The sequence below is a fragment of the Ornithorhynchus anatinus genome, chromosome 4, assembly GCF_004115215.2.
Source record: "Ornithorhynchus anatinus isolate Pmale09 chromosome 4, mOrnAna1.pri.v4, whole genome shotgun sequence".
NCBI classification, from domain to species: domain Eukaryota; kingdom Metazoa; phylum Chordata; class Mammalia; order Monotremata; family Ornithorhynchidae; genus Ornithorhynchus; species Ornithorhynchus anatinus.
In genome coordinates this window covers 6,357,176-6,369,373 of record NC_041731.1, presented here as the reverse complement: position 1 = coordinate 6,369,373, position 12,198 = coordinate 6,357,176, and the positions used below count along the sequence as shown (strand labels likewise).

At 47.2% G+C, this 12,198-nt stretch overlaps 1 protein-coding gene across 11 annotated transcripts in view; it reads right to left on the bottom strand.

The window, feature by feature from the left end:
- The window catches only part of PHF20L1 (PHD finger protein 20 like 1), a 53,982-nt gene that overhangs the window by 18,499 nt on the left and 23,285 nt on the right, over positions 1–12,198 (bottom strand). For 7 of the 11 annotated variants that reach the window (XM_029061982.2, XM_029061981.2, XM_029061985.2 and 4 more), the window contains 5 exons: positions 8,698–8,905; positions 7,515–7,643; positions 6,282–6,364; positions 2,419–2,671; positions 140–328 (listed from right to left, as the gene is read on the bottom strand). In XM_029061982.2, the coding sequence (XP_028917815.1) occupies positions 140–328; positions 2,419–2,671; positions 6,282–6,364; positions 7,515–7,643; positions 8,698–8,905 (862 nt within the window). The remainder of the gene's footprint in view (positions 1–139; positions 329–2,418; positions 2,672–6,281; positions 6,365–7,514; positions 7,644–8,697; positions 8,906–12,198) is intronic. The other 4 variants (XM_029061984.2, XM_029061987.2, XM_029061989.2 and 1 more) reach the window with 2 other exon arrangements.

The following is a 12,198-nucleotide window of genomic DNA, read 5'->3' as shown; positions in this document are numbered from 1 at the left end:
AAGTCAGTTTTCAAATCAATCAATGGCATTTAGTGAGCACTTACTCTGTGCAGAGCATTAGACTACAGGCTCCCTCTCCCTCCCTCCGCCCTTTTTTTTTCTTTTCTGGTTTGTTCCAAATTAAATCGAAATACATTACCCTCCGGTATGGATGGCGCTTGTTGACTTTGAGCACTGATGGAGAACACTTTTCCATCAGTGATCGGAGAGGGAGTAGGCACTTTTTCTACTGGGTCATCAGCCAACGGCAGAGTAGCTAAACGCTGTGATCTTCTCCTCCGCTCGCTATGTTTGGAAGGTCTAGGGGGATTCACTGGCTGAGATGGACCTAGAAAGAGATCTTTCAATGTTCACGAAGCACAGATAGGCCAGGATCATCTTATAGTTTCAAAGCTAAAGGAGGGACGTACTCTAATTATCTGTTCACATCCTCCCCACTACAGGTGCTGAGCCCCACAAGGAACAACTAAGGGTGAAACCAGCGGAAAGGCTCACGGGGGGACATTTCTCCACCTCCACTGGTCAATAGTCAAGGTTGGAGTGGAATACAGCCAATTCATTGTCATGAACGTGCGCTACGTGGGAGGGATTAGCATAGTTAAAGACCGTAGCAGGAATTAACTGTGTGCATCTACTCTCAACAATGAGAGAAATGAGTCCCTCGGGAGCAGGGCAACCTGAACGATCAACTATTTCAGAAGTTCTGACTTGTAAAACAACGGAGACTGGGACCATCTCAGTTGGGACCATCAGAACATCACATGTTGTGTTGCAGTGGTGCTTTGTTCTGCTCTGATATTTAAAGGAAAGACACCTAAAACAGTTGTCCCTTTCCGCTTACTCCAAAATGTACAGAAGATCCAGCCCTGTCAGGTGAAAGCACAGAAATTGTTCCAGAAAACTGAAGTCTTCTGGATATTTTGGGTCTGATTCATCATAAAAACATAAAGCCACACACACACACACACACACCCACCCCTCTACCTTGCCCGCATGTGTATTTTATAGGCAAGACTTGACTATTCAACTAACTTGCCTTCATGATTTACAGTTTGGGTGTTTTTTTGGGGGGGGGGTGGTTTGTCATGGTGGCCAAGATTTCAGCGATATGTAGGCCAGTTTGCCTGTTTAGAAATCACTGATGTGGCATATTCACATTGAGGATAGAGGGAGAAGGCAAAACCTTTCCAAAAGGAGGAAAGCACTTAGGAGCTTAAGCTCAATTCGAACGGGGGAAAAAAAAGAGAAAAAAGCTGGTCTACAAGAACTTAAAATGCAAATAAAATCAAGTTCTGCCACCTAGCCACATCTCCAAGACCTGAACGTCTCCAGAGAAAAATATTTACCACTGCCATGTGATAATGCAATGGTTACTGATGGTATTTTAGGGGAACGGCCACCCCAAATACACACACACACACACACACACACACATATAAAATATATATACTATACTACGAGGCTCTCACTCTCATTTTTCTTACCTCTCCAAAAGTTGGAAAATTAAAAATTGAAAGTTTTATTTTTTAAGGAAAGGGGACAACTGAATGGCAGAGGAGGCTAAGGCCAATTAGACTGAGGAGTTTTTAGGGCCAAGGTATTGCCAATGCTTTGAAATACCATCAATCCAGAAGGTTATTCCAGTTCTCCCATATAATAGCGCAGTTTTGGCTAGCAATCTAAAGGAACATGATCTCCTCAGAAAAGATTCTCTAACCTTTTCCCTTAGAAACTAAAATTCACAGCTCTTAAAACTGGGGGAACCTCCAAGGCTGGTTTGCCGGGGGGGGAGGGGGTCAGAGGGTTCAGCCCTCTTGCCAGAGAAAGAGGTCGCTTGAAAATAGCCTTCCGATTGCAACCAGTTAAGTGTTGTTCATTCCTGGATGGGCTGCTGTAGTCTCTTTCTCCCACCAGATAAACTGAGACTCGTCCCAGAACTTGGATAAAGAGGGGGAAAAATTCACAGAGGGAAGAGGAAGGTGAGGAAAGGAAGTATAATCACTGAGCCAGGGAATGCTCAGAGGTGAAAAGCTAAAAAAAAGATCCACCTCCAATCAGCTGGGTCTTCTTTTTGACTTACTGTTGTGGAGGGTGTCTGTGAGTGTGGGTGTTTTTTTAATGAATCAGGCCTTTGAGTGGGTGCTCCCCATTCCTCTCAGAGCTGCAGGAGCACCGCCAACGACAAAATGCACGACTTCTCCACCACTGGAAGGGTTTCCACCCCGTAATCCACCCTCAAATCTTAGGTGATTTGCTCTTGAAAATGAGCCTGAGCCTTCCCTCTCGCACCCACTTATTTCAATTTTTCTTCCAGAAAGCATTGTAAAAAAGCAAGAGTAACACTAGCACCCAAAGTAGTTCCCTTTTGATTTCTAACAGGATCAGAAAGTAACTTGTTTTTAAAAAGTCTGTGCTCACTAGTTTTATTTAGCATTGAAGATGGAAGCTGAGGAACGAGCGGCAAATCCTCGACTTGCATTAACTCTGGGGACAGTGGCGATTTAGGGGGTTTTAGACACCCAGAAGAATCTCCAGATTCAAGTCTGCATTTCTTGCTGCGAGCCTTCCCTGAAGACAAAGTTGAGGGCAACAGTGCAGGTTTCTGGGTGTTGGCAGAACTGTTAATATCAGCTTCACTTTTTTTCTGACTTTGAGGTTTAGGTGAAATCGCCTGAATAAATAATAAAAAATTGATACTTTTATTTCAGTTTCTTCATTGTGGTTCTTGTATTCTACTTTGATTGTTAAACAACTTTAGTATCCCCCCCCCCAAAAAAAAGAGAGAAAAAAAACCACATTAAGCAACATATAACATCTCCCCAGCACAAACGAAAATCAAACCAAACAAAACCCACAGAGTACTTCAAAGAAAAGTTGAATAGGTCATCTTTAAAGGGACCCTGTCAATTCTTTGTCTGCAGTTTACATTAAGGACTATTTTCTTTTTGTCTCCTTTACCAATACCCTCTCTCGACCCTTCCAAGCAACGTTCTACTTACCGTTTTCTATGCTTCAAAAACATTAATTTACCTTGACTTCTGGGCCATGGCAACCAACCAATGCCCTCAGCAAAGATAAACAAAATACCCACGGAGAACTGCCGGTATAAAACGGGCATTTTAAAATGCAGTCAAACTTATGCTTGGTAGAAAAGGCCCAGTGCTTTTTCACTTATTTGGAGCCTTCCATTTTTTTCAATTGGAAACTTTCCTCAGACGATCACTTTAATTTTAATTTCCATTATACGGAGTCTGAGGAGGCTGACAGGTTCCCTTTAAGGAAAAATCATAACGACGAAATGATGTTCAAATGGATCGACTCGACACACGATCTTTAACCCGCCGCTGAAAATCTGAGCCGCCAGCAGGTCGGGGTTAAAAGACTAATTAGAAAGTAACGAAACGAGGCGATAAAGTGGACGGGAGAAAAAACACAAAAAAGGAAAATATGATCCGAAAACAAAACAGGTCACGATTTCTGGAATAAACAATCTCCCCCTCTCGTCCTCTTTGCATCCGAACATTTTAAGCCTAATTTACTCTCTGGATTTTTCAGAAACGGTCACCTTGTTCATTCTGGCTGAAGAATGTGCTCTACGGCAAGGCCTCCGATTAAACGCTGGGCAACCCAAGGCACCCGCGTTGGACCGGGGCGGAACCTAGACGCTTGGGGCAGACCGTCGCTTCTTTAAAAGAAGGAGGGCACTGCCCGTGCTCGGATTGGGATACCCAGCGCGGTGCTCTCGCTCCTCTTTAAACCACAGTGGGGCTTTACGACTGGGAAGCCTTGGCGTTGGGAGGCGCGAGAGTTTTTAGTACCCGCCGTCTTAACTCTGGGGTGAGGCCTCTTGGAAGACTACCGAGCGTCCCTTCTCTACGGGAACGCAGCCGTCCCGGGCGGCCGTGGGGACAGATATGCCGACCGGCGGGCCCTGTGTGCACGCAGCTGACCCCTCCGGAGGCCATCCTCGATGGCCCGCTGGACATTCCGCCTACTGGCTCCCGTGCGTGGAGTCCCGCTGTGACTGGGGTCACTTAAGCACGTGTCTTAGCCGACTGAGTGAGCACTCCACAAACCCCGATGGATCCCTACGCTGATCATCAGAGGTATTACCGGAAAATTAATTGGAGTCGTAACTTGTAAATAAACAATTTTATTGTTCATCTTCACATATGTGAGAGACATTGTTACTACAGCATCCATCACTCTCCAGTTACAAAGTTCAACAAGATTTTAAAAACTTAAATATTTGGATAAGGTGCTTAAACCTTTTAACAAGGACAAATTAACAGCTTAAAAAACTTTCTGAATTGATTTTCGTCTACTGCGGAGCTTGTTCGAAAGTAATTAACATGGTAGAGCCTCGATACCATTTCATCGGCTGCTGGATCTCAGTGAAGAGTCTGGGGTCTAGGACTCAAAACCCTTGACTTTTTCTTTCCATTATAAAATATAAAGAAAATAGAATCGGTCTGCACTTTCTGGCTGCTGGGGGCCCGTGCGTGCGTCTGTCTGGGTGACTAGAAATCACACCGTCGAAAAGTCTCGGCTTTATCTTACCCACCGAGACAACGGCCAAGGCCGGGAGCATCTCGCCGGGCCGAGCCTGTCCCCTATTCCGACACGGAGTCATATTAAGTGCCCGAAAACTTGGGCGTTGTCATTAGTATTGTCACGGGCGTGAAAACCGTAGCCTCGGCTGGAAAAACGCTCTGTGTTTAAGTCCGTTTAAGGCCAAAGAAGGGGAGAAAAACAGGATGGCTTTTTTTCAGATGCTTTTTAAAATACTCGTCTAACTCAAAATGCTTTCTATAATTTGTTGGGCCTTTCCGCTTCAGAACTGGAAAGACCCACCCTCCCCTCCATTTTTGGTAAACCATAAAAATAGAAACAGCCAAGTTACATAGCTTTAAAAGCTGTTTTTTTCCCCTCCTAGCTCTTCATCAAAACCATCATCACACTCTACACTTGCATTATATGCAGCCTAGATAATGGGGGGCGGGGGAGAAATCACATTCAAGTTCCCGGGGGTTCTGCATAATAAAGGATTGACATCGTAATGACTCCTCCGGAAATATCATGTCAACCGCGTCCCTGATTCATTGCATACTGAGAATACTATACGCATTGATTAAAAAATACACAGTATTTTTAATAGGCAAAAATCTGGGATGTTGAACAACAAGAGTGATACATAAGAAAAGATACCACGTGAAGGTGGGGACAAAAATCTTGACATCCTAATGGTCCGGTCGAACCATTATGGGAAAACAGGAACGGCAGATAAGGTTCCAGGGATAGCCTATTCGGTCGGAGAGAACAGGATCGCGAGAGAGGCACCAAAATACTCCGACCTCATCCGCCTGGGCTAAAACCCTCAAAACCCAACAGAGTAGAAATTAAAGTCGGGTTCTCTTTTAGGGTGGGCATACGCTAAGGGGAAAGGATACGCCTTCCTAAGTTTCCCTCGTGAATCCAAGAGGGGAAAAGAGGAAAGCAGTACAAAAACGCTTTATTCAAACTACATTAAGGCTCAGATTTGAAACGGCAGAACCAAGGAAGTCCAGGGCTAAGGCTACGGCCGTACCCAGGAACCCGACCGGGCCTCTCAAGTGGAGCCCTCACAGTGTGGAGGCGGGCACGGTTTGCTGTGGCCGGCAACTGTGGGAGTCGGACGGGGACCGAGCGGATCCTGGCAACCTCTGCTCGAAAATTCCTCCACCCGGAAGCTTTGAGGTCGGGCCCTTAAAATCGTTTCTCCCTTTCTTTGTATTAAAATATAAACCCTGGCCAGAAAGTATGGCTCATCGAAAAGTTCAGAAAACACATAAAGGCAAACATCACCAATTCTTACAATAGAAAAAGAAACTTCTTACAAAAGAAGTTGTCGTCGATGCCCCAAACCCTGTTTCGATTGGACAAATTAAAAGGATTTGGACTGAGGGTCCTTGCCGAAGCCAGTAACGGGCAGGGGGTCCCGCTACACTGAGGGGCGGGGGGGTCCGGGGGGGGGGGTGGTCCTGAGGAGGTCGTTCTCCTGAACTTGGTTTTGGCAGGAGATGGCATCTAATGCCAGTTGAATGAAAACTCAAGTGAACTGGGGCAACTGCTGGGATTTCTTTTTCAACATCTGGGTAAAGCGGAAACAGAAACCCATCCTCATCCAGTGAACCGTTTCCCGTTCCTGAACGAAAGGGCTATTTCAACGGCGCGGACACTACATGGCCACATCTCACTCCAGTGAGAAGCTTGCAAAAGAATCAAATGCTACCGATTCATACCTGCTCCAGGATTGGAGCTGTTTCATGGTGGTCTTCCTTCTTCTCCGCACCATCCACCCCAACGGCTTTGGATGCCAACAAACCTTGAGGGGAAAAAAAAAATCGCACAGAAAGTCTTTTCAGGAAAGTGCCGAGAGTCGCCGTTTCACTCGTGCCTGAGACCAAAATCCCCTTCTCCCACCATGTCTTTCCTCCGGAACCATTTCTCCCAGGGATGGAGCGGGAGACGTTATTGCAAACACGAGCCCCCGCTTCCTTGCGGACCATACTGCCCATTTAGCATTTGACTAGAAAAATGGAAATTTAGCTTGGGGAGACAACAGGTTACATCCACCCTTTTCTTTCCTCAACCCCTCTTCCCGGCGACACGATTCTCTTCTCAACCACAGCATTCTGAACAGGAAAGGTCCCAGCCTCAATCTGCACCACGAGAAACTCTGCTCCAAGAGTTTCCGTTTTCAGTTTTTAATATAGGGCAGAACACGTTATCCCACTACCCGATGAGCTAGTTTACAAGTCAACACGGGAAAGGCAATGAAGAGTTAAGCAGTCGGCCTCTCTCCTCAGCATTCTCCCAGACTCCCACTGCTTTTGGCAAGTGCACACACGGATCAGGGCAGGGGAGAGGGGATTGTGGGCAGGGAACGGTGTCCTCTCCCAAGCACTTAGTACAGTGCCCCGCACCCAGCAAGCGCTCAGTGTATACGATTTAACGTGTTGAGAGTTTTCCCCTGCGGCGCTTCGGATTTTGCTAACTACGAACCGTTTGCTGACATCTACAGTCACCCCGCCGGCCCTCTCAGATGATGACTGCGTTCAGTCTCGCGGGGCCGCACGTGCTGTCGCCACCGCTTCCTCCCTCCTCCCACATAAGGAGGGAAGGCAAACACGCTGGGGTGGCGCTTTGACCTTCCCAGAACAGCTATTCTGGAGTAGAGACCGGCAGCGGTGGGTTAACCTTGCAAAGAGGATCTGGCTGCCGGCCTGCTGGGGATGGCTAGCACTCAGCACGCCCCTTAACGCTCCCTGACTGAGAACGGAGCTGCTGAAAACACAGCTGTACTGGCTAGTGACTCCGACGGCACGTCCACATCCCAGTAATATCAACGCCCCCGCGATGAGATACCTTGGATAGATCCACATCTTTTTTGTAACCAGAAATCTCTCTCTCTCTCACAATCACACACACACACACACACACACACACACACACAAAGAATCATCATCCTTTACCAGTAATCTTGTTAAGACGAGCTCTCTTTGCCTGAAACGAGTTGCCTTGATTACTTTTCCGTTTGTGGGATAAGGTGCTCTCGGGCTGTGGAAAAACCATCTTTGGAACGTTCACTACGGGGAGTCCTACTTTTAATACAAGACACAGGTAGAAGAGTTTATCTACACAATCAAAATCCACATACATCAACAAACAGCTTGGGGAAAAACAATGCAACGTCCAACATTCTAGACTCGGAGGCCTCTCCCCCCGGGATGCCGCTGACCCACCAAGGGAAGGTTTTCAGGTTTCAAGTGGGAGAAACTGCCCGCTCGCTTCCAACTGGCCTCGAGACCGTAAACTCACAGTGGGCAGAGAACGTGTCTACCGGCTCTGTTATACCATAATCTCCCAAGTGCTTAGTAGGGTTCTCGGCACACGGTAAGGCGCTCGACAAATACCGCTGCCTGACTGATCTGTCACGAGGACTCGAATCCTCTCTGGTCAGAGACGGACAGGAACCCAACTCGGCGACGGGGTGACAGCCCCGAAAGAGGTCGGAGAGCGCTTCCCCGCTTCCCCAGCACGGGTTCGATGCCATACTAATAATAATGATGTTGGCATTTGTTAAGCGCTTACTATGTGCTGAGCACTGTTCTAAGCGCTGAGGTAGATACGGGGTAATCAGGTCGTCCCACGTGAGGCTCACAGTCTTCAGCCCCCTTTTACAGATGAGGTCACTGAGGCCCAGAGAAGTGAAGTGACTTGCCCACAGTCACCCAGCTGACAAGTGGCACAGCTGGGATTTGAACCCACGACCTCTGACTCCCAAGCCCGGGCTCTTTCCACTGAGCCACGCCGCTTCTCAACTAGAAGAACACTAGAAGAATTGGTACCCTTTTCCCCATATTTGCCAGAGTATTTAACAAAATACAAAAGCATTGACCAAAGCATTCAAGTCGAAGTTGCTCCAGTGGTTAAGAAGTGAAATCAGGGCAAAGGAGAAACCTTCCTACGGGTCTACCTTCGGATACGACTGACCTGCCTCTCCGAGAGGACACTGTCGGGGGGAATCACACCCTAAACTCTAATACTATACCCCTGTGTAAGCTCGATCTCTGGAAGCAAGAAAGAAGCTGATGACATCCGTCTGCACTATCTACATTCACTAGGCTTAGAAAAGGAGTGGAACGCGATTTGTACCAAACGTTTCACTAGATGTAGACGACTCTTCCTTTTTCTCAGCTTCCTGTATGGCTGCAGAGGTTGAGGTTTCTTCCCTCTTTGAAGGAACTTTAAGCCACTTCCTTTCGTCTTTATCCTTATTGCTGTTTGCACTGGTCCGAGGTTTACTCCCGGTCTTATTTTTTGCTGCTGCGGCAGCTGCAGCTTTAACTAAAGCTATCCAGTCCTCCAAAAAGAAAAAAAAGGGGGGGGGAGAGAGGGAGAGAGAAAAAAAAAAGCAGACAGAAAAAATGATCAGAATCAGGTCCTGGTGCAATGCCGTTGATCGATTTTTAGTAAATGGAATCACATTTTCAAGAACAGACTGATTTTTGCCCAAACTGTAAAAAGCTGAGGGGGTACTAAACTTTATCCCTAACGGATTACTGAAGTGAATGATCTTATATACCGTATACACCTTCCTGTCCACAGGTAGTGGAAACAGTACGTGCACGTAGATACTTCTTGCGTCAAGTAATGCTAATTGCACGATAAAGACGACCCACTGCAAGAAAACGTCTCGTAAGCGATGGTACCCAGTACGCTGCCCGGATTCCCTTGGGATAAATGCCAGAGGGTATCTCCCCGAGTTGCATCAGGGGAAAGAAGCGCTTAAGCTGATGATCGGCCGAGGAGAGAAGACACGCGCCCGCTTGGGACTGGGCGCTATTTATAAAGGGAGAGACCTCCCGCGACGGAACAGCCAGTACCGGAAATCTCATTCATCTGGGCAATGGGATTTATCAGGGTGCAAACGCTTAGGCCCGGCAGGAAATCGGAGCTGAACGTGGAATCGTTTTCGGGGAGATCTGTCTCGAGGGCTTATCCTTAAAATGCCTCTCCCGTCTGACCGACGGGGATGAGCTGGGAGTGGGCGCTCACTTTGGGGGGACGCCTCCTTGAGTAGGTATAGCACTGAAACTCTGAAGGGAAGCAGAAGATGACGGAGCGAACAGTTGCCGGAGAAGGTGCTCGAAGGGTGAGATTTTTATGGAGCCCGTCGCTGATTATCTGGGGGGAGGGTGGGGAAGAGAGGATCTGTACCCCTCCTCCAAACCTCTCCTAAATACAGACTCCCACCCTCACCCCCTGACATCAAAAACGACTGAGAGTCACCCTTTAACAGCCTTAAAGGGTACAACTGACAGTTTCCTGAGAGGGGAAGACCAGGAGAAAATGAGAAGAGCAACAGTTCAATCCATATGCTTCTAGAGATTATTTATAGTGCTCCATTCCTTTTCTTACCACTGGAAATCAGGAGTTGGAAAAAAAACCTACAAGTATTTCCTCGGTTAAATGGGATACTAGTTTGAGATGTTACTTCCAACAAATTCTGGTGGAAATTACACAAATTCAGGACCCTCAGAAACCCAGAATTTACTCTGACCTTCAAATGCTAGCAGCAATTTTAGCCTTTTATTTATGAAGCAATGGGCTTTCCCATCTGTAACTCACTGCAAATTTGGGAGCTTACAGAAGCAAGCGAAGAAAGAGCGAGTAAAATCCAAATTAAGTATTTGCTTGCAAAGTTGCCCCTTCCCACTCCCTCACTCATTTCCCCCACTCCACCCTCGATTTTCGAGTGATAGCGGCGTGAACCAGGAAAGCAAAAGGTCTAGGACAGAAACACCAAATGCTAAACTCCTCCGATACAGGCTCCAGGCAGAGTTTCTTTATTGAGATGTGGGGAACTCCCTGGGGTGGGAAGAAGAGGAGGCTGGGGCGTGGGAGGCTGGGGAATACCGTAATTGAATGAATGCCTATCGTGCGCAGCATTAGGAAGAGTGCCACAGAAATAAGAGACCCGAGTTCAGCCTCTCTCTTCCTCCTCTTTCTTTTCTTCTCCTCTCCCGCTCCCCTTCTTGCTAGAATTAAAGTCCAACAGACTCTCCACTGTTCTGAAGTTGCAAAAATGACAGCAAAAGGTGGGGCAACTATACAGATAAATATCCATGATTCTCCTTTCCCTTTCCCAACCATAAATGCTTCTGTTAAAAGATAAAGACCTTCTCTTTTGCCTCTCTCCCCCAAGTTACCGCCAGAAAGATACAGGAGATATTTCTTCCTGGCCTCTATGACTAGAAATGCTTATTTTTTAATCGACATTTTTCCCTCATTAATTTTCCTCAGAAGCCCCTTCTATTGGTGAGATATTGTGCCCTGATTTTTTTCTTCCTGCCTAACTCAAAACTCATCTTCTTGTTATGATCTGCTCTTAATCTTCCCAGTTATATTCGGCTTCTCTCTGCCGATGTCACCTTCTCTCGAGATTTTTGTAGCCGTTACATTTTTGTTCTGAAAAGTCCAGCGCTAAATATCAAAATCTGCGGTTCAACTTCCAATTTCCACAATGTCCTTTAGATAACTATCAGGAAGGAGTCAGTGTTAGGAGCACAAGCCTCTCCCTCGCCCCACACAGACAAGGCCCTCACCTACAGAGAGAGTAGGAAATATGTAGACTGTACACAATTCATCTTTATTAGCAAAAGCAATCTCGCATCTACTTCAGGGCTTAGTACAGGGCCTGGCACGTAGTACAGTGCCTGGCACGTAGTAAGCACTTAAATACCATTTAAAAAAAGCAATTCTACAATAAAAGGTTGAAATCTGGTGGGATTTCAGTTGGAAAGGGAGCAGCTGAGAGAGAGATGTAAGCACGCAAAATCAAGAAGGGCGTGAACCGAGCAAACGCTGACTTGTTCCTCACCAAATCTCATGACAGAACAAGGGACGACCGATGACGCTTAATGGTGGGAGATTCAAAACCAGCAAAAAGGAACTCTTCTGTAAACATCCCTTAGGGGAAGCTGGTTACCCAAAGAAGCTGGGGGGCAGGCAGTTCACGAGCAGCTGGACCGAGCGAATGGCCAACGAGGAGATCCTTGACGGAGGGTTAGGGACGTTAGCTGGAAACTGCAAAACCACTACGATGGACGCCAAAAAGGGCAACCGTCACACGGCTCTTGAAGCATCCTGCTGCTCGTCTTGGATGGTGAATTACAGGTTGGATGGGTGACCCTTAAAGCACGGAAAGGACGTCGGTGGCCTGCTCGGTGAACATCCCAGTTCAAGATGGGCCACTACATTATTGGGGCAGACCAGCAATCCACTGGGCTGACTCCAGCACGAGTGACAGACTACAATATAACTGCTGCTTTCCTGGCCGTCCATCCTGAGGGAAATGGCTGTACCCTCTTGTAACTTTCACTTTTCCCTCTCAAAACCCATTCTGAGGCACTTGCCCATGAACCTATCCAAATCTTTATCAGAGGATGAGAAGCAGCGAGGCTCGGGGGATAGAGCACAGGCCTGGCAGTCCAAAGGAACTGGGTTCTGATCCCGGCTCTGCCACACGTCTGCCTTGTGTCACTTCACTTCTCTGTCTCTACAGTCCCTCCTCTGTAAAATGGGGATTAAGACCGTGAGCCCCGTGTGGGACACGGACTGTGTCCAACCCGATTAGCCTGCACCTACCCCAGC